The sequence below is a fragment of the Microcaecilia unicolor genome, chromosome 4 (genome assembly GCF_901765095.1).
Source record: "Microcaecilia unicolor chromosome 4, aMicUni1.1, whole genome shotgun sequence".
NCBI classification, from domain to species: domain Eukaryota; kingdom Metazoa; phylum Chordata; class Amphibia; order Gymnophiona; family Siphonopidae; genus Microcaecilia; species Microcaecilia unicolor.
The window spans coordinates 288,161,543-288,180,165 of NC_044034.1; the positions used below are offsets into that span (position 1 = coordinate 288,161,543).

At 46.3% G+C, this 18,623-nt stretch overlaps 1 protein-coding gene across 1 annotated transcript in view; it reads left to right on the forward strand.

The window, feature by feature from the left end:
• The window catches only part of FER1L5 (fer-1 like family member 5), a 382,389-nt gene that overhangs the window by 296,491 nt on the left and 67,275 nt on the right, over window positions 1–18,623 (forward strand). The window contains 6 exon segments of the mRNA XM_030202486.1: window positions 4,869–4,931; window positions 4,933–4,961; window positions 6,327–6,408; window positions 6,411–6,499; window positions 15,399–15,462; window positions 15,465–15,546. Coding sequence (XP_030058346.1) covers window positions 4,869–4,931; window positions 4,933–4,961; window positions 6,327–6,408; window positions 6,411–6,499; window positions 15,399–15,462; window positions 15,465–15,546 — 409 coding nt within the window.

An 18,623-nucleotide genomic window follows, 5' to 3' on the forward strand; every position in this document is an offset into this window, starting at 1 on the left:
GCCACTGCTCCCAGTCTCGTAAGGTCCTTCTGTAATTTTTCACAATCCTGTCGCGAGTTAACAACTTTGAATAACTTTGTGTCATCAGCAAATTTCATTACCTCGCTAGTTACTCCCATCTCTAAATCATTTATAAATATATTAAAAAGCAGCGGTCCTAGCACAGACCCCTGAGGAACCCCACTAGCTACCCTTCTCCATTGTGAATACTGCCCATTTAATCCCACTCTCTGTTTCCTATCCATTCAGCCAGTTTTTTAATCCACAATAGGACATTTCCTCCTATCCCATGACCCTCCAATTTCCTCTGTAGCTTTCATGAGGTTACCTTGTCAACGCCTTTTGAAAATCCAGATACACAATATCAACCGACTGCACTTTGTCCACATGTTTGTTTACTCCTTCAAAGAATTGAAGTAAATTGGTCAGAGAAGATTTCCCCACAACAAAAGCCGTGCTGACTTGTCTCAGTAATCCATGTCCTTGGATGTGCTCTGTAATTTTGTTTTTAATAATAGCCTCTACCATTTTCTCTGGCACGCACGTCAGACTCACCGGTCTAATAATTACCTGGATCTACCTGGAACCTTTTTTGAAAATTGGCATTACGTTAGCTACCCTCCAATCTTCCGGTACCACACTCGATTTTAAAGATAAATTGCATATCACTAACAGGTAGCTCCGCAAGCTCATTTTCAGTTCTATCAGTACTCTAGGATGAATACCATCCGGTCCAGGAGATTTGCTACTCTTCAGTTTGCTGAACTGCCCCATTACGTCCTCCAGGTTTACCGTGAAGTCAGTAAGTTTCTCCGACTCGTCCGCTTGAAATACCATTTCCAACACCAGTATCCCACCCAAATCTTCCTCGGTGAAGACTGAAGCAAAGAATTCATTCAATCTGTCCGCTACGTCTTTGTCTTCCTTGATTGCCCCTTTTACCCCTCGGTCATCCAGCGACCCAACCGATTCTTTTGCCGGCTTCCTGCTTTTAATATACCGAAATAAATTTTTACTATGTTTTTTTTTGCCTCTAATGCTATCTTTTTTTCGTAATCCGTCTTTGCCTCCTTTATCTGTGCTTTGCATTTGCTTTGACACTCCTTATGCTGCTTCTTGTTATTTTCAGATGGGTCCTTCTTCCATTTTCTGAAGGCGTTTCTTTTAGTCCTAATAGCTTCCTTCACCTCACTTTTCAACCACGCCGGCTGTCTTTTGGACTTCCGTCTTTCTTTTCTAATTTGCAGAATATGTTTGGCCTGGGCCTCCAGGATGGTATTTTTGAACAGCGTCCATGCCTGTTATACAGTTTTTACCCTCTCAGTTGCCCCCCTAAGTTTTTTTTTCACCGTTCTCATTTTATCATAGTCTCCTTTTTTAAAGTTAAACGCTAACGTATTTGACTTCCTGTGTATAGTTACTTCAAGGTTGATATCAAAACTGATCATATTATGATCACTGTTATCAAGCGGCCCCAGTACCATAACGTCCCTCACCAGATCATGCGCTCCACTAAGGACCAGGTATAGAATTTTTCCTTCACTCGTCAGCTCCTGCACCAGCTGCTCCATAAAGCTGTCCTTGATTTCAACAAGGAATTGTACCTCTCTAGCATGTCCCGATGTTACATATACCCAGTCTCTATTTGGATAATTGAAGTCACCCATTATTATCACATTGCCCATTTTGTTTGCGTCTTTGATTTCTTTTATCATTTTTGTGTCTACCTGATCATCCTGGCAAGGCGGATGGTAGTACACTCCTATCACCGTCCTTTTCCCTCTTATACATGGAATTTCAACTCACAATGATTCAAAGGTGTGATTTGTGTCCTGCTGAATTTGTAATACATAGTAACATAACATAACATAGTAGATGGCGGCAGAAAAAGACCTGCACGGTCCATCCAGTCTGCCCAAGAAGTTAAATTCATATATGCTACTTTTTTATTTGTACTGTCCTCTTCAGGGCACAGACTGTAAAAGTCTGGCCAGCCCTATCCCCGCCTCCCAACCCCCAACCCTGCCTCCCACCACCAGCTCTGGCACAGACTGTATAAGTCTGCCCAGCACTATCCTCGCCTCCCAACTACCAGTCCCGCCTCCCACCACCAGCTCTGGCACAGACCGTATAAGTCTGCCCAGCACTATCTCTGCCTCCCACCACCGGCTCTGGCACAGACCGTATAAGTCTGCCCAGCAGTATCCCTGCCGCCCAGCCACCAGCCCCGGCACAGACCGTATAAGTCTGCCCAGCACTAGTCCCGCCTCCCAACCACCAGCCCCGACACAGACCGTATAAGTCTGCCCAGCACTAGCCCCGCCTCCCAACCACCAGCTCTGCCACCCATTCTAGGCTAAGCTCCTGAGGATCCCTTCCTTCTACACAGGATTCCTTTATGTTTATCCCACGCATGTTTGAATTCCGTTACTGTTTTCATCTCCACCACCTCCCGCGGGAGGGCATTCCAAGCATCCACCACCCTCTCTGTGAAAAAATACTTCCTGACATTCTTCTTGAGTCTGTCCCCCTTCAATCTCAATTCATGCCCTCTCGTTCTACTGTAATCTATCTGAGTCAAGGCTCTCATTAATATACAATGCTGCCCCTCCACCAGACCGGTCCACCCTATCACTACGATATACTTTGTACCCCGGTATGATAGTGTCCCACTGGTTATCCTCCTTCCACCAGGTCTCAGTAATGCCTATTATATCCAATTTTTCATTAACTGCAATATATTCCAACTCTCCCATCTTATTTCTTAGACTCCTAGCATTTGCATATAGACATTTCAGAGTGTGTTTGTTGTTCCTATTTGCGTGATGCTTAGTACTTGACACTATTGATTGGCCATCTTTTGTCTGATCTTTAGTTGTATTTAAGGGCACCTGACCTACCACGGTCTGTTGTGCAACCTCACTATCCAGAAACCCTATCTTCCCTGTTTGTGAGCAGTGACCCAGCCATGAAGGGTCAGCCTAACCTCAGTATACATGTGGATGACGTCTCTGAGGACAGCAGGCATATAATCTCATGTGGAACACCTGCTACAGGTAAGTAACTTATCCTTCCTGATGTAGGGATAAAGAGAGACCCATTCCATAGTGGGACCCATGACACCAAACATGGAATTTCAGAAAGTGTCTAGGAAAATGCGACAGAACGATGGAACACTTTCAGTATTAGGCAGTGCCCTTGATTTCTCTTCAGCCCCTTATCCAAAATATTAGTGATGCTAATTTTTGTGTATTTATTACTTTATAACTAAATACATAAATGTAATTCACCTTGAACTATCAATGAAAATGAATAAGATAAAGCCAAACTAATTAATTGATTAATTAATTAAGACTAACCTAATCCAAATGGTAGAGATGCTGTTATAACTCTCTTGGAGGAGTTCAGCTAATAAATTGAGACAAGAGCTCCATTAAACCTTTTCAAGGTCTTTGTCATCTAGGAGCAAGATTTTGAACTCAAGGTTTGGTGCTGCTAACAGAATACAAGGTATTGACAATGTTAGTACAGATAAACCTGTTATCTCCCAAGATAATGTGTGCAGATCCTGGGTCTAATAGCATTGATTTCAAGGTGGTTCTTGTTTTCATGTAATGCATTGGTTTTGTATAATAGTGCTACAGCTATGAGCCTTGGTCCCATGCCTAGCTTTGGTTCAAGCTCCAAAATGAGAGAAAAGCTTGCAGGCCTGTGTAACTCTGACTTGACCTCCAGTGTTGGAGCACTGCAGAGAACAACAGGAAACCACAAGGGTGGGGGTATAACTGACGGAGTGACATTGTTTAGCAACATGGTGGGAAAGGAAAGGTTTGTGGTTAGTGGACCAGGTGCAAGGGAATTGCAAAGGTTTGTGGTTAAGCAAGCTAAAGATGAGAACATGTTTAAGATTTCAAGCTACTCATTAGCATAAGCCAATCAGTGTTAACCTAGCATAACATAGATCCTATCAAATGTGCTTACTGTCATATTACCGATATCCTGTATGGACAATATAAAAGTTAGGGTACTTCCTGCTTCAAGTTAGAGAGGGGCGGCCACTACTCTCTCTCTCCAGGGGAACCCGATGTAGCGCAATAGAATTGGCAAATGACCAATTGCTTTCCCCTGAATACCCTTGAGTGGTAAGATATAACACATAAGACTAAAACCCAGAAAGTACCTGTTTGCAGCTGGGATATGATATTCCTATAACTAATTGAATGGTATTTCTCCTGACAAATAGTGTCCTGTAAATTGAATCTGCAGACTAATGGCTAATTGTAATTATACTTGATGCCTAAGGAATAAAAGATACCTTCTTATTCTCTTAATTATATTTAGTATGTGTTCTTGGCTACTTATGAGCTAGTACACAGCTCTGGTAAGTAAGGAGTTCAGATATACGAGGTGAATATATTGAAAGCAGCCTTGGGGGATTTCCTGTGCTTGAGATACCACCATTTAGTCTGGGGGTGTCTCGGGGGACTGGAAATAACCCCAAAATTAATTCAGTTTGTACCAAGTCCTTTGGCCACTGCTTCCTGGATATTCCTGCTCTTTTAGTCTGTATTCTGATATATGAGTCACTTGTGAAAAAATAGAAAAATAATATAAGAAAGCAGACACTTTAATTATTGTTGACTGCATCTTGACCCAAGCTCTCAGACTTCATAATTTATCATGTTTCTATTATATAGCCTGATGAGTGACGGTAAGGTATACACAAAAAACTAGCACATATGAGTTTATCTTGTTGGGCAGACTGGATGGACTGTGCAGGTCTTTTTCTGCCGTCATCTACTATGTTACTATGTTACTATGTTATTAAGTAATGGAATGTTTGTTTCGTTATTTGCTGACCATTTTAGTGTGATCCATATGTCCGTGTCGCAGTGGGAAAGAATGTGATGGATGACAGGGAGCATTACAAGCCCTGCCACTCTGGACCCTGTATTTGGAAAGTGAGTCACATTATTAGAAATGTTCTTGGAACAAAGTGCTTGTGATTCTCAGAATCACTGTCTTCTGGACCTATGCATGTCATCTACCCCAAATGACAGGGATGCAGAAATGGACGGATAACAGAATGCTGTGTAATGCAGACAGAGTTAGAAAGGGGAAGGGCCGATAACTGGACACGTGGAGGGAAATTTCATAACAGGCCACTTAGGTCAGGTGGCTAATTAGGCCCCTATGTCAAGACTATTTTATATAGAAACACAAAAGCATCCAAAATCACAGCTGAAGTATGCACATAGGTGAATAGTTAATAACCTCTTTGCATTCTTTGTGACTCTACCTGTGCTCCACCCAAACACACCTACTCCCGGGTTGCATTAAAGTACATGCTTTGTTGACATAGCACATACTTCTTCACAGGAGGTAATTTTATGACTAATTTTGTGCATGTACATAAACATATGTGTGCAAAAATTTCTTTATAAATTACCTCCTACATCAGGGGTTTTCAAATCCAGTCCCTGAGGGACACAACCCAGCCTTGTTTTCAGGATTTCAACAACAAATATTTATGAAATCTATTTGTATTCACTGCTTCCATTGCATGCAAATAGATCTTATATATATATTCATTGTAGAGATCCTGAAAACCAGGCTGAGTTGTGGCCCTTGAAGACTGGATCTGAGGACCCCTGTCCTATGCTTCTCCCCATCCCTTCTTAGCATATTTGAGATGGTAGTGATACTTAATGCTACAGTGATTGTTACTTTTCTCTATATATAATGTACACCAAGACCGTTTGAAATGAGGACAAAAGAGTCCAGATACAGGGACACTGTATTATGCAATAACTGAAGCTTAATGTTTTCTTTTCCTAAGATGTTAAAGATGGGGGTGTTGATAGGGAAAGCTTTATGGTGATCCATCCTGTTTGGAATCTGTGAGATGGTCTAGTGAAATAGCCTAGCAGTTAGTGCAGTGGCATGGGGAATGGGGCTTGATTCCGACTGCAGCTTCTTGTGGCTCTGGGCAAGTTACTTAACCATCTATTGCCCCAGATACAAAATAAATACCTGTACATAATATGTAAACTCTTTTGACTGTAACCACGGAAAGGCGGTATATCAAATCCTATCCCCTTTCCCTTTCCCATAGTAGAACCAGTATATTACACCAGCTGCTCCATTTTTTCTGTCTCCAGGATATTTGAGGTTGGAGGTGTGGGTGGGGGTGGGGACAGTGGGACACATGTGGAGGTTGACTGCAGCCTCTCCCTCTTTTAATCCAAGATGTTTGTGATAGGAAGTTTTGGTAGTACAGTGTAAGGTGCAGTGACTTCTGGCCCATCCTATTTCTCTCTCTCTAGGATGTTTGAGATGAGTTGTATCATCCCTCTGGAGAAAGATCTGACAATTTCCCTGTATGATTTTGACTTTCTGTCACCTGAACCAAGAGATTGGGGGAAACTGTAGTGGATCTGGAGAATCGTCTCCTGTCACAGTTTGGAGCCAACTGTGGACTTCCCCAGACCTATTGCGTGTAAGTGATGGGAAAGATCTTCCTTAATGCTATCATAGCTAACTGCTCAATGAAAGTAGTTAGAACCTCATGATGTCCAGGACAGTGGAGTAAAGTTTCTTCAGTAATTTTCAATGCTGAGCCTTTCCTACACTTATACAGGGTGAGGCAAAAAAATAAAATAACCCTGTACAATTTTTTGCAGTTTTCTCAGCAATCGCTTTGAATTTCAAATTTTATATATGTAGTCATCATACTTATTTAATCATTTAGTTATTTTAAGCTATGTTGATGATACTGGCATTTTGGTGCTACTACCTAATGATTTTTGTACGTTTGAGCTAAAACACAGTAAAACAACCATATTCAAGATACATTGTTAATTGTATCAGAATTTTGCAGTCACGCCGACAAATTTTCTTCACAGTGCTGCGTCTGCAGTTCTTGAGATGATACGCAGCCACTATCACCTTTGCTCCCAAACCTTGGTTCAAGTTTCAAGTTTATTAGGCTTACTATCCCACCCATCATATCTGGATTCTCATTTAGCGAAGATACATAACTGTAGCAGGTATTCTCCGAGGACAGCAGGCTGATTGTTCTCACATGTGGGTCGGCGTCCACGGTGGCCCAGGAAACAGCAAATTTTTCTACAGCAAAATTTTTAAAGTTTTGCTAGATCCTTCTGGCGCGAACTGCACGCACCGCACATGCGCTGACAGCTTCCCGCCTGTCACATGAGCGTTCCCGCTCAGTTTAATAAAAAGCAAATAATAAACAAACACAACTCCAAAGGGGAGGTGGGCGGGTTTGTGAGAACAATCAGCCTGCTGTTCTCGGAGAATACCTGCTACAGGTATGTATCTTCGCTTTCTCTGGGGACAAGCAGGCTGCTTGTTCTCACATGTGGGGGTATCCCTAGCAACCAGGCTCACTCAAAACAATGAACATTGGTCAATTGATCTCGCAACGGCGAGGAAATAACATAGATTGACCCGAAACCATAAACAACTAACTGAGAGTGCAGCCTGGAACAGAACAAAAATGGGTCTAGGGGGGTGGAGTTGGATTCTAAACCCCAAACAGATTCTGCAGCACCAACTGCCCAAACCGACTGTCACGTCAGGTATCCTGCTGGAGGCAGTAGTGAGATGTGAATGTGAGGACTGATGACCATGTTGCAGCCTTGCAACTCTCCTCAATAGAGGCTGACTTTAAGTGAGCCACTGACGCAGCCATGGCTCTAACATTGTGAGCCGTGACATGCCCCTCCAGAGTCAGCCCAGCTTGGGCATAAGTGAAGGAAATGCAATCTGCTAGCCAATTTGAAATTGTGCATTTTCCGATGGTGACTCCCCTCCTGTTGGGATCAAAAAAACCAAACAACTGGGCGGACTGTCTAAAGGGCTTTGTCGGCTCCACGTAAAAGGCCAATGTTCTCTTGCAGTCCAAGGTGTGCAAACTGTTTTCGCCAGGGTGGGTATGAGGACGGGGAAAGAATGTTGGCAAGACAATTGACTGGTTAAAATGGAACTCCGACACCACCTTTGGCAGGAACTTAGGGTGCGTGCGGAGGACTACTCTGTTGTGATGAAATTTGATATAAGGTGCATGCACTACCAAGGCCTGAATCAGGCTCACTGACTCTACGAGCTGAAGTAACAGCCACCAAGAAAACGACCTTCCAGGTCAAGTGCTTCAGATGGCAGGAATTCAGTGGCTCAAAAGGAGCTTTCATAAGCTGGGAGAGAACGACGTTGAGATCCCATGACACTGGTGGAGGTTTGACAGGGGGCTTCGACAAAAGCAAACCTCTCATGAAGTGAACAACTAAAGGCTGTCCAGAGATAGGCTTACCCTCTACACGGTGATGATAAGCACTAATCGTACTAAGATGAACCCTTACTGAGTTGGTTTTGAGGCCAGACTCTGATAAATGTAGAAGGTATTCAAGCAGGGTCCGTGTAGGACAAGAAAGAGGATCTAGGGCCTTGCTGTCACACCAGACGGCAAACCTCCTCCATTTGATAAAGTAACACTTCTTCGTGGAATCTTTTCTGGATGCAAGCAAGACTTGGGAGACACCCTCTGAAAGACCCAAGGAGGCGAATTCTAAGTTCTCAACATCCAGGCTTTGAGAGCCAGAGACTGGAGGTTGGGATGTAGAAGCGACCCCTCTTTCTGAGTGATGAGGGTTGGAAAACACTCCAATCTCCATGGTTCTTTGGAGGACGACTCCAGAAGAAGAGGGAACCAGATCTGACACGGCCAGAAGGGTGCAATCAGGATCATGGTCCCATAGTCTTGCTTGAGTTTCAGTAAAGTCTTCCCTACTAGAGGTATGGGAGGATACGCATACAGAAGGCCTGTCTCCCAATGTAGGAGAAAGGCATCTGACACTAGTGTGTCGTGGGCCTGAAGCCTGGAACAGAACTGAGGGACCTTGTGATTTATCTGAGTGGCAAAAAGATCCATCAAGGGGATGCCCAATGCTCGGAAGATCTTGCGAACTACGCCCATGTTCAGAGACCACTCGTGAGGTTGCATAATCCTGCTCAACCTGTCGGTCAGACTGTTGTTTACGCCTGCCAGATAAGTGGCTTGGAAAAACATGCAGTGACGACAAGCCCAAAGCCACATCTGGACGCCTTCCTGACACAGAGGGCGAGATCCGGTGCCCCCTGCTTGTTGGTGTAAAACATGGCAACCTGATTGTCCGTCTGAATTAAGATCACTTGGTTGGACAGCCGATCTCTGAAAGCGTTTAGAGCGTTCCAGATCGCTCTTAATTCCAGGAGGTTGATCTGCAGACCTCTTTCCTGAAAGGACCAGGCTCCCTGAGTGTGGAGCCCATCTACATGAGATCCCCACCCCAGGAGAGATGCATCCGTCGTCAGCACTTTTCGTGGCTGAGGAACTTGGAATGGTCGCCCCATGGTCAAATTGAATCGAATCGTCCACCACTGAAGAGAACTCTGAAAGTTGGAGGATAGTTGGATTACATCCTCTAGATCCCCCGCAGCTTGAAACCACTGGGAAGCTAGGGTCCATTGAGCTGATCTCATATGTAGACATGCCATGGGCTTGACATGAACTGTGGAGGCCATATGCCCCAGAAGTCTCAACATCTGCCGAGCTGTGACCTGCTGAGATGTTCGAACCATGGATACCAGGGACAGAAGGTTGTCTACCCTTGTCTCGGGAAGATAAGCTCGAGCTGTCTGAGTGTTCAACAGGGCTCCAATGAATTCAAATTTTTGGACTGGAGTGAGATGGGACTTAGGATAATTTATAACGAACCCCAGTAGCTCTAGCACCCGAATAGTCATTCGAATGGACTCCAGAGCACCCTCCTTCGAGATGCTCTTCACCAGCCAATCATCGAGATAAGGAGACACATGCACTCCCAGTCTGCGTAGCAACGCTGCAACTACAGCTAGGCATTTGGTAAATACTCTGGGTGCAGACACCAGGCCAAAAGGCAGTACATGGTACTGAAAGTGCTGTGTTCCCAGCCGAAATTGAAGATACTTCCTGTGAGCTGAAAGTATCGAGATGTGTGTGTAAGCATCCTTTAAGTCCAGAGAGCATAGCCAATCGTTTTCCTGAATCATGGGAAGAAGGGTGCCTAAGGAAACCATCCTGAACTTTTCTCTGAGAAGAAATTTGTTCAGGGCCCTTAGGTCTAGGATGGGACGCATCCCCCCTGTTTTCTTTTGCACAAGGAAGTACCTGGAATAGAATCCCAGCCCTTCTTCCCCTAGTGGAATGTGTTCGACCACTTGGGCCTGTAGAAGGGCGGAGAGTTCCTCTTCAAGTACCTGCTTGTGCTGGGAGCTGTAGGACTGAGCTCCTGGTGGGCAATTTGGAGGCTTGGATTCCAGATTGAGGGTGTATCCTAACCGGACAATTTGAAGAACCCACCGGTCGGAGGTTATAAGAGGTCACCTTTGGTGGAAAAACATTAACCTCCCCCCAACTGGCAAGTTGTCCAGTATGGACACGTTTACTGAGGCTATGCTGAACTGGGGCCAGTCAAAAGCCCGTCCCTTGCTTTTGCTGGGGAGCCGCAGTGGCCTTAGTTGCACGCTGTTGACGAGAACAAGCACGCTGGGACTGAGCCTGGGCAGGCTGCTGAGAAGCAGGCGTGTACCTATGCCTAGCATAGGAATAGGGAGCACTCCTCTTCCCTCCAAAAAACCTCCTGGATGAGGAGGTAGTAGCAGAAGACACCCGGCAGGAGAGAGAATCCATAGCATCATTGTGCTTCTTGAGCTAGTCAACCAGATCCTCTACTTTCTCTCCAAAAAGGTTATCCCCAGGCAAGGAACATCTGCCATCTGCTGCTGGACCGAATGATCCAGGTCAGAGACATGCAGCCATGAGAGTCTGTGCATCACTATATCGTAGGCAGCGATCCTGGATGCTACATCAAAACTGTCGAACATACCCCTGGCCAGGAATTTTCGACACACTTTCTGCTGCCTAACCACCTGGCAAAAAGTCTCGGCCTGCTCCGGAGGGAGTGCATCAACCAAGCTAGACAGTTGCCTCTCCGGGTTCCGCAAGTGGATGCTCGTGAAGAGCTGGTATGTCTGGATTTTGGCAGCGAGCATAGCAGCCTGATACGCCTTCCTCCCAAAAGAGTCCAAGGTTCTAGATTCTCTGCCTGGGGGCATCGAGGCATAGTCCCTAGTACTCTTGGCTCTTTTGAGAGCGGAGTCCACCACCATGGAATTGTGAGGTAGCTGAGACCTCATCAATCCAGGCTCCCCGTGGATCCGATATTGGGATTCAGTCTTTTTCGGGATCACAGGATTAGACAGAGGGAACGACCAGTTTCGCATAAGAACCTCCTTGAGTACATTATGCAAAGGAGCCGTTGCAGCCTCTCTAGGCGGAGAAGGATAATCCAGGAGCTTGAGCATCTCAGCCCTGGGTTCATCCTCAACCTCCATAGGGAAGGGAATAGCCGCAGCCATTTCCAGGACAAAGGAGGTGAAGTATAGACTTTCTGGTGTAGAAAGTCTCCTTTCTAGTGGAGAGGTAGGTTCAGAAGGAATCCTATAGGACTCGTCAGAAGAAAAGTACCTGGGATCCTCTTCTTCCTCCCATGAACGCTCATCTTCAGTATAGGACAAGACATCCCTCAGAGCAGTCCGAAACTGAGCTGTCCTTGATGGTGGTGCTGAGAAGTCGATGCCCACCTGGACTTGGGTGGCAGCTGACACCGATGTCACAGGCGGCACCGAGGTCGGGGACCTCACCACAGGCGAAGGGCCAGATGCCGCTGCAGAAGACGGTACCGAAGGTGCAAGCACCTCCGACACCAAAGCAGACCAGCGCAGCAATCTTTCCAGAAGCTCTGGAAGCAGGGCCCTGATGCGCTCATCAAGAGCCGCCGTCGGACAAGGCTGCGGGGTCGGTACAGGAGCCGGTGGCAGAATCTGTCGAGGCTTGGGAACAGGTACCGGGCTGCCAGAAGACTGACGCATTGGCACCTACTGAATAGAGGGGGAGCGATCCTCTTGGCGCCAACGCTTCTCGGGTGCCAATTCCCATGATGACCCGGAGCTCCCGGCACCATGTGTTGAAGGAGAACGATGACGGTGCTTCTTCGTCTTCGCTCGATGCCCATCATTGAGACTGCTCTGTACCAATGAGGAAGACGTGGAATCCTCACGTCTCCTCGGGGCCGGGTCCGATGAAGGTCCGTCCTGGGGGCCTGCATAACAGGAGGCCTCGAGACAGGTGGAGACCCACTTGACGCCTTACTGCTCCCAGCACGAGTTGGTCGTTCCGCAGCCATTACCTTCGCTTCCGACATCGATGCGTCCCTTGATGTCGATGTCGACGCCACCGACCTCGGTACCGATGTCGAAGGACCAGACCGAGCCCCAAAAAGCTTCTCTCATTGGGCTTGGGTCCATTTCTTTATGCGAAGACACAGACTGCAAGCAGTTGGGCTATGGTCGGGCCCAAGGCACTGGATACACCAAGCGTGGGTATCGGTACCCGAGATGGTCCGGTTGCACCGAGTACAACGTTTGAAGCCGCTGGGTGTCTTCGATGACATGTAAGTAAAAACAGCTTCGTGAAATTAAACGATGCGATCGTGCCAAAAAAGTAAAGGGCACAAAAGGGGAAAAACCCAGCCGTGTTGGAAAGGAAGAAAACTTTGAAAGTGCCAAAAACTAAGAAAAAAATACCAGTTTTTTTTTTTTAAGAAGAACGAATAACGATAAAAATATAAAAAGAATCATCAAGACTTTCTTGGGCCAGCGAAGCTAACAGGGAAAAACCTCTTCACCTCATGGCGGACAAGAAAAAACTGAGCAGGAACGCTCATGTGATGGGTGGGAAGTCGTCCACGCATGCGCGGTGTGCGCGCTTCGCACGCCAGAAGGCTTTGGGAAAACTTTTAAAATTTTGCTGTAGAAAAATTTGCCATTTCCTGGGCCACCGTGGACGCCGACCCACATGTGAGAACAAGCAGCCTGCTTGTCCTCGGAGAATGTCCTTTACAGACATCTTGCCCATGATTGCTGTTCCATTCCGAAATGCTTTAAAAGAAATTATCTGTAAATTATTATATTATCAGATACAAATTATTCAAATTTTTGTTTACAAAAGTCTACATCACTGTGGCATCATTAACAATAAGCTAGGACCCCATTTTGGGTTTATTTTTCAAATAATGGTAGTTTTACAGTGCAAATATTTTTGAATGTATGAAAATCGCTGGGTGGTCATTCTAAAGTGTCTGTAACTTCACCATGTTTAAAGATAATCTCATTCCACTAAGCATAGAAACTCCCAACATGTTTACAATCTGAGTCCTCCTTTTCTAAATGTAAGACCCATCTCAAAACGTATTTTTTTAAAGAGCCTATGGCCTACCATTGGTATGATTGGTGGTGTCTGTGATCCCTGGTTAACAGAGTAGTCCTGGTCCCAGTCCTTTAGTTCTCTCTCCCTCTCATAGATTTGGCCTTGTATGAATGTATTTTATTATTCTGTCAAGTTTTTGTCGTTCTTTTCTGTACCTTTAGTATTAACCGTAGTGATCTGCTTGTTCAGATATTGCAGTATATCAAGAAATTACAACAAACAAACATAAACCTTATCCCCTCTTCAGAAATCCAATTGCCCCCTGTTTTTCTCTTATCCCCTATGTTTCATCTACTGCTTAGTCCCCCATTTCCATCTTCTGTAGTCACCCTCTCAACCCTCATCTACCCTCCACTGCCTCCCTCTCACCAGCCCCAGCTCCATCCATCTCTCCTTCCTTCCCTTACCTCCAGGCCATTTTTCTTTTTCTTAAACCCTCTGTCTCATCTCGTATTGTGCCTCCTCTTTATAACTTCATTACTCTCACTCAGCTCCTTCAGAGACCATCTCCTTCCTCTCTCATACCTTTCCACAGCACCCCCATTCTTTTTCAGTGCATTTTATCAGCTCTCCAGGCCTTCAAATTATTCACCCCATGTCTCAACCTCTTCCCACATACTCTTACCCCCATTCACACCCTCACTTATCTGCCCAACCCATCTAACCACTCCCATTCATACCTATTCCCTCCAAATTCCCATGAGTCTCACTATTCCCTATTACCTCTGGTTCACTATCCCCTTCAAATTCCCACTCAGTCTCTCTCAACCATAATTCCCTGCTCTGCCCTTCAGCACTCTCCCACTCAATCACCAAGACCCAGTTCTTCCAAGTTCCATATGTTTTGTGCTCTGTTCCCCGTTCTCCCTCCCCCACAGTCTCATCCAGCTTTTGCTTCCATTCCCCTTCCTCTTCTCCTCTAATACCCATCCAGCTTCTCTTTCCCCTTGTTCCCCTCCCCCTTGAGTGCTATCCAGCTTCTGTTCTTCTTTCTCTCCTCCCAAAGTCCCATCCAGCTTTTGCTTCCCTCCCTTTGAGTCCCATCCAGCTTCTGCTCCCCTCCTCTCCTGAGTCCCATGCAGTTACTGCTTTCCTCCCCGTCACCTCGAGTACCATGCAGCTTCTGCTCCCCTTCTCCCTGACACTTTCCCTCCACCCCCAGTATCTGTCCCATCTTTCTTCTCTTCTGCCCTCTATTCCCCCCTCCCCCCATCTGTGGTCCCTCTCTTCCCTGTGGGTCTGGATCCAACATCTTTCTCACTCTCTTTTCTCTCCCTCATTGTCCAGCATATCTCTCTCCCCGCAGCCCTTCCCCTTTCTAACTCTGTCTGCATTATACAGCATTCTGTATCCATCCACTTCTGGTCTCGCTCTGGCATCTCCTCCTCTCTCAACCCCCTCCCCCCCGGCTCTCAATCTGGTATCTCCCCATCTGTTTCACCTCCCCCAATGTTCTTGATCTGGTATCTCCTCCTCTCCCAGCTATCTTAGAAATTGTTTTTCCTCTAGAGGTCACCAGCAGCAATAGCAAGTCACATGCTGCTTGCAGCCTGCCTTGGTGCCTTCCCTCTGTGCTTCCTCCTAGTCCTACCCTCTCTAACACAATTTCCTGTTTGTGGGTGGGCAAGACGCAGAGCAGAGGAAAGGTGTCAGAGGACACATGCGCATATGTGACTTGCTACCGCCGCTAGCGACCTGCAGTGGAATAATAAGTTCTAAGGTAGCTGAGGGGGGCGAGTTTAGGGACTTGTAAAAGAGGAGGAGATGCTGGATTGAGGATGGGGTGCCTAGTTGTAATAGAGGTGGGATATGCCAGGTTGAGGCAGCATTTTATGGGTGCTGGTTCTGTTTGGGGTGGCGAAGGGTAGCACTTGCCACCCTATAGTGATGTCTATGCTCTGAGAGTTGGTTGCCTGGTTCCTGATTACTCATTGGTGACACAGTTGCTTTATGGTAGCAGTTTCTTAAAAGTGGCACTTCACCAACTCATCATAATCCCAGTTTCTCTCTGGTGGCTCTCTTCATCCAGCTCAGGGCCAAATGTGTGGCGAGATCAGTTGACTCCCATTCAGCTAATTGAACATTTTGCCAAACTGAAGAACTGGACTGTACCACAATTAGTGCAGATGGAAAGACAGCTATCCTGAAGAATCGAAAGATTCATCTTAGTAACTTTGGTAAGTGATGATAACTACATCCAGAGATAATGGGATTGATACATAACCAGAGAGTGCCTTTTCAGTATTTGCCCTCCCACTTCCCCCTTATCCATCATTTGTCCCACCTGTTCCTAGCATCTAGACCAGTGGCAAATATTAAGAGTTTTTACTAATTTTTGGTGAGATATGCATGATCTCTCACCTGTGCTTTTTTTTTTTAATTCGATGCATTCATTTTCATTCTCCAAACCGGTTTAATATCTTTTGGCCATTTCATTTTCAAAGCTCTAACTGTGAATGAAACAAAACCAAAGTAAGTATTCCTGTGGTTCTATGTGTCATTCACTCTTCCTGTCTTCTGTATGTGAACAAAGAGCAACAGATTCCATCTCATGGTCACCTAAGACCTATGAAAAAATGACTTACCCTTCACCTTCTAACACACACAAGGCTAGGTCCCAGAGGATGTAGAGACCTGGACCCTGTATGTGGTTAAAAGCATGCAGATTTATCCAGTTTCATAATTATACTTGCCCTGTATTCATGGATAACTGGGCAGAATTACAGGGCCATGGACCATAGACCCCACCCTATAGTTATTTATGTTCTGACAGTGTAAGCGCAATAATGAAAGCCTTTTCCACAGGTAAAATATCATTCTTTATCATCTGCTCTAGGACCATTCCCAACAAGTGGGTTATATGCACTCCTACCAGAAGAGGAGACTGAGAACTACTGACTAGTGACCTTATCTTAGGAGCTGTGTAACCCTCACCACCCTCAGTATTTCTCAGTCTCCCAACAGAGGTAAGTGGTTCTGGGCTACCCTGCTTTCTTATGGGTTTTCTGGGTTCACTTGCTTGGCCTCTTTCCCTACCACGAGTACTTGTGAGAGCTGGTCGAGGCAGAATGGCAGTTGCGTGATTCACCTTTGTGAATTGGGCAGGCCATTGCTTGTCTCTACCAGCTTCCTCAGATGGATCTGGAGTTCTTTTAAGTTGCCTAAGGTGGGTACTCTGGTCACAACTGTTACCAAGAAGATGGCTATACTAGTGAAAGGTGGGGGCGGCCCTTAAGGACCCCCAGGATCGCAGAATGAAAGCTATTCTGAAGAAGTCTTTTGAGAATTAGCCTTGGCTTTGCAGGTAGTCCATTTGTGGTGTTATGTTTATGTTGAGTGGGCTAAATGGTTGCCAGATACATCATCACAAAATGCAGCTCAGTCTTCTTCGGAGTTCATCAATTGGAATTGGCTACTGCTTTTTTGGCGGTGCCTGGTATGATTTGGTCCAGGCCTCTGCCAAGAATCTAGCACTGGTGGTAGCTGAGAGGTAGATTAGGAATTGGTCGGCGGACGTGGCATCCAAGGTGTGTTTGAGTCAGCTTTCTTTCCAGGGCAAATTGCTTTATGGGGAAGAATTGTTGATGTTAGTCAAGAGTTTAGGGGACTCAAAGGTTCCACGGCTGCCAGAGGACAGGTTGCGTGCGGCTTCCCGGTACTTGGATTGGGGGTGCCTTTGGGAGCTTCAGAGATACTGACCAGTCAGGGGAGTTGATCCTCAGTGCAGTCATTTCTGGAATAGAGGGCAACCCTTTCAGTCCATTCACAGGGGACGACAAAGGGGGTCACGATGGTGGTCACAATTGTGGTCCAGGAGGTGCTGGCATTGCTAGAACCCTACAATGAAACCTTGGGGGCCCTTCTTCTTGTTCTTCCCATAGGCGGCCAGTTATTGCAATTTTACTGGAGGTGGGTCCAGGTGACCTCGGACTAGTGGGTCCTCTACGTCATCAGGAATAGTTACACTCTGGAGTTTCATTGCCCATTTCCAGATACCTTCTTGGTGTCTCCTTGCAAGTCTCCAGTCAAGACAGAGGGCGTTTGTCTGACTCTGGACAGACTCTTGGCCTTGCGAGCAGTGGTTCCGCTTCTCCTGGACAAGAGAAGATTTGGACAGTATTCCATTTATTTTGTGGTGCCTTAAGACCGATTTTGGATCTCAAGTTGGTGAATTGGGTGCTGTGCATTTTTCCTTTTCGGATGGAAACTCTCCAGTTGGTCATTGTGGTCAGCTCTGTGTGCAGGGGGAAGGGAGGCTCCTCATCCTATGGATCTGGTGGCTGCTGCTGTGGTTGCTGACCTTCCTCTGGCAGGGCCTGTCTTCTTCAGAGAGCCAGCATGCAGCATGCAGCAGGCCATGAAAATTTTGGCAACCTTTTCAGGGCTGCAGAGGAACTCTCCTCTGGAATGGTCCAGACATCTGAAGTGAGCTGGCCAAATGTCCATTCTATGATGGTGCGGGTACTCTTATGTCTCTTGTTGTACTCCTCCTCCACCTCATTTTGGGGTTGGACTATGGAAGTCATGAGCCAGGTTCACTGGGGGTAGCCTCTGTCACCTGTGTGGAGAAGCAGAATCATAGACATGGGTGTGTATTCGCTGGTATGATGACCTTGTGGAGGTGGGGTAATGGTTGTGGGTTCTGGGGGCATTTAGAGGGAGGGTGTATGTTGACAGGAGGGGGTATGGGGTTTGGGAATACCTATACTTCTTACCTAGGAGCCAGCTGCCAGTGATTTCCCCTCGGTCAAACCTGCGGTAGATTCTTGAATACTGGAGAATGTAGGCATCATGGATGGAGCCTGGGTAGCAGGCACACACATCCACAGTCTCCCCCTGAGCATCAGAAATGACCTGTATGTTCATGGAGTAAAATAATTTTTTACTCCTGTAGGTGTCCTCATATACTCGGAGGTGGGGAGGTCTGAGTGCGATGTGTGTGCAGTTAATGATGCCTGTGACCAAGGGGAAGCATTTTCTGGCGTGCCTGGGTGGTAGTGGGGAAGGTAATATAGTCTGAGATGTGGGTGAGGAAGGCATTGAGGAACTGGGCAAGGCAGTTGGAGATAGCAAGCTGGGTGAGGCCTGCATTGACTGCTATTACTGACTGGAAAGGGTGATGGCCAGGGAGGCAGTAACCATCAGGTGGACTGGCACAGAATTATTCCTGGCTGTCCAGGCCTGGAGGAGCGGTTGTAACTGGTCACAGAGGTGCTGTATGGCAGCCCTATCAAAGTGAAACCTAGTAAGGCAT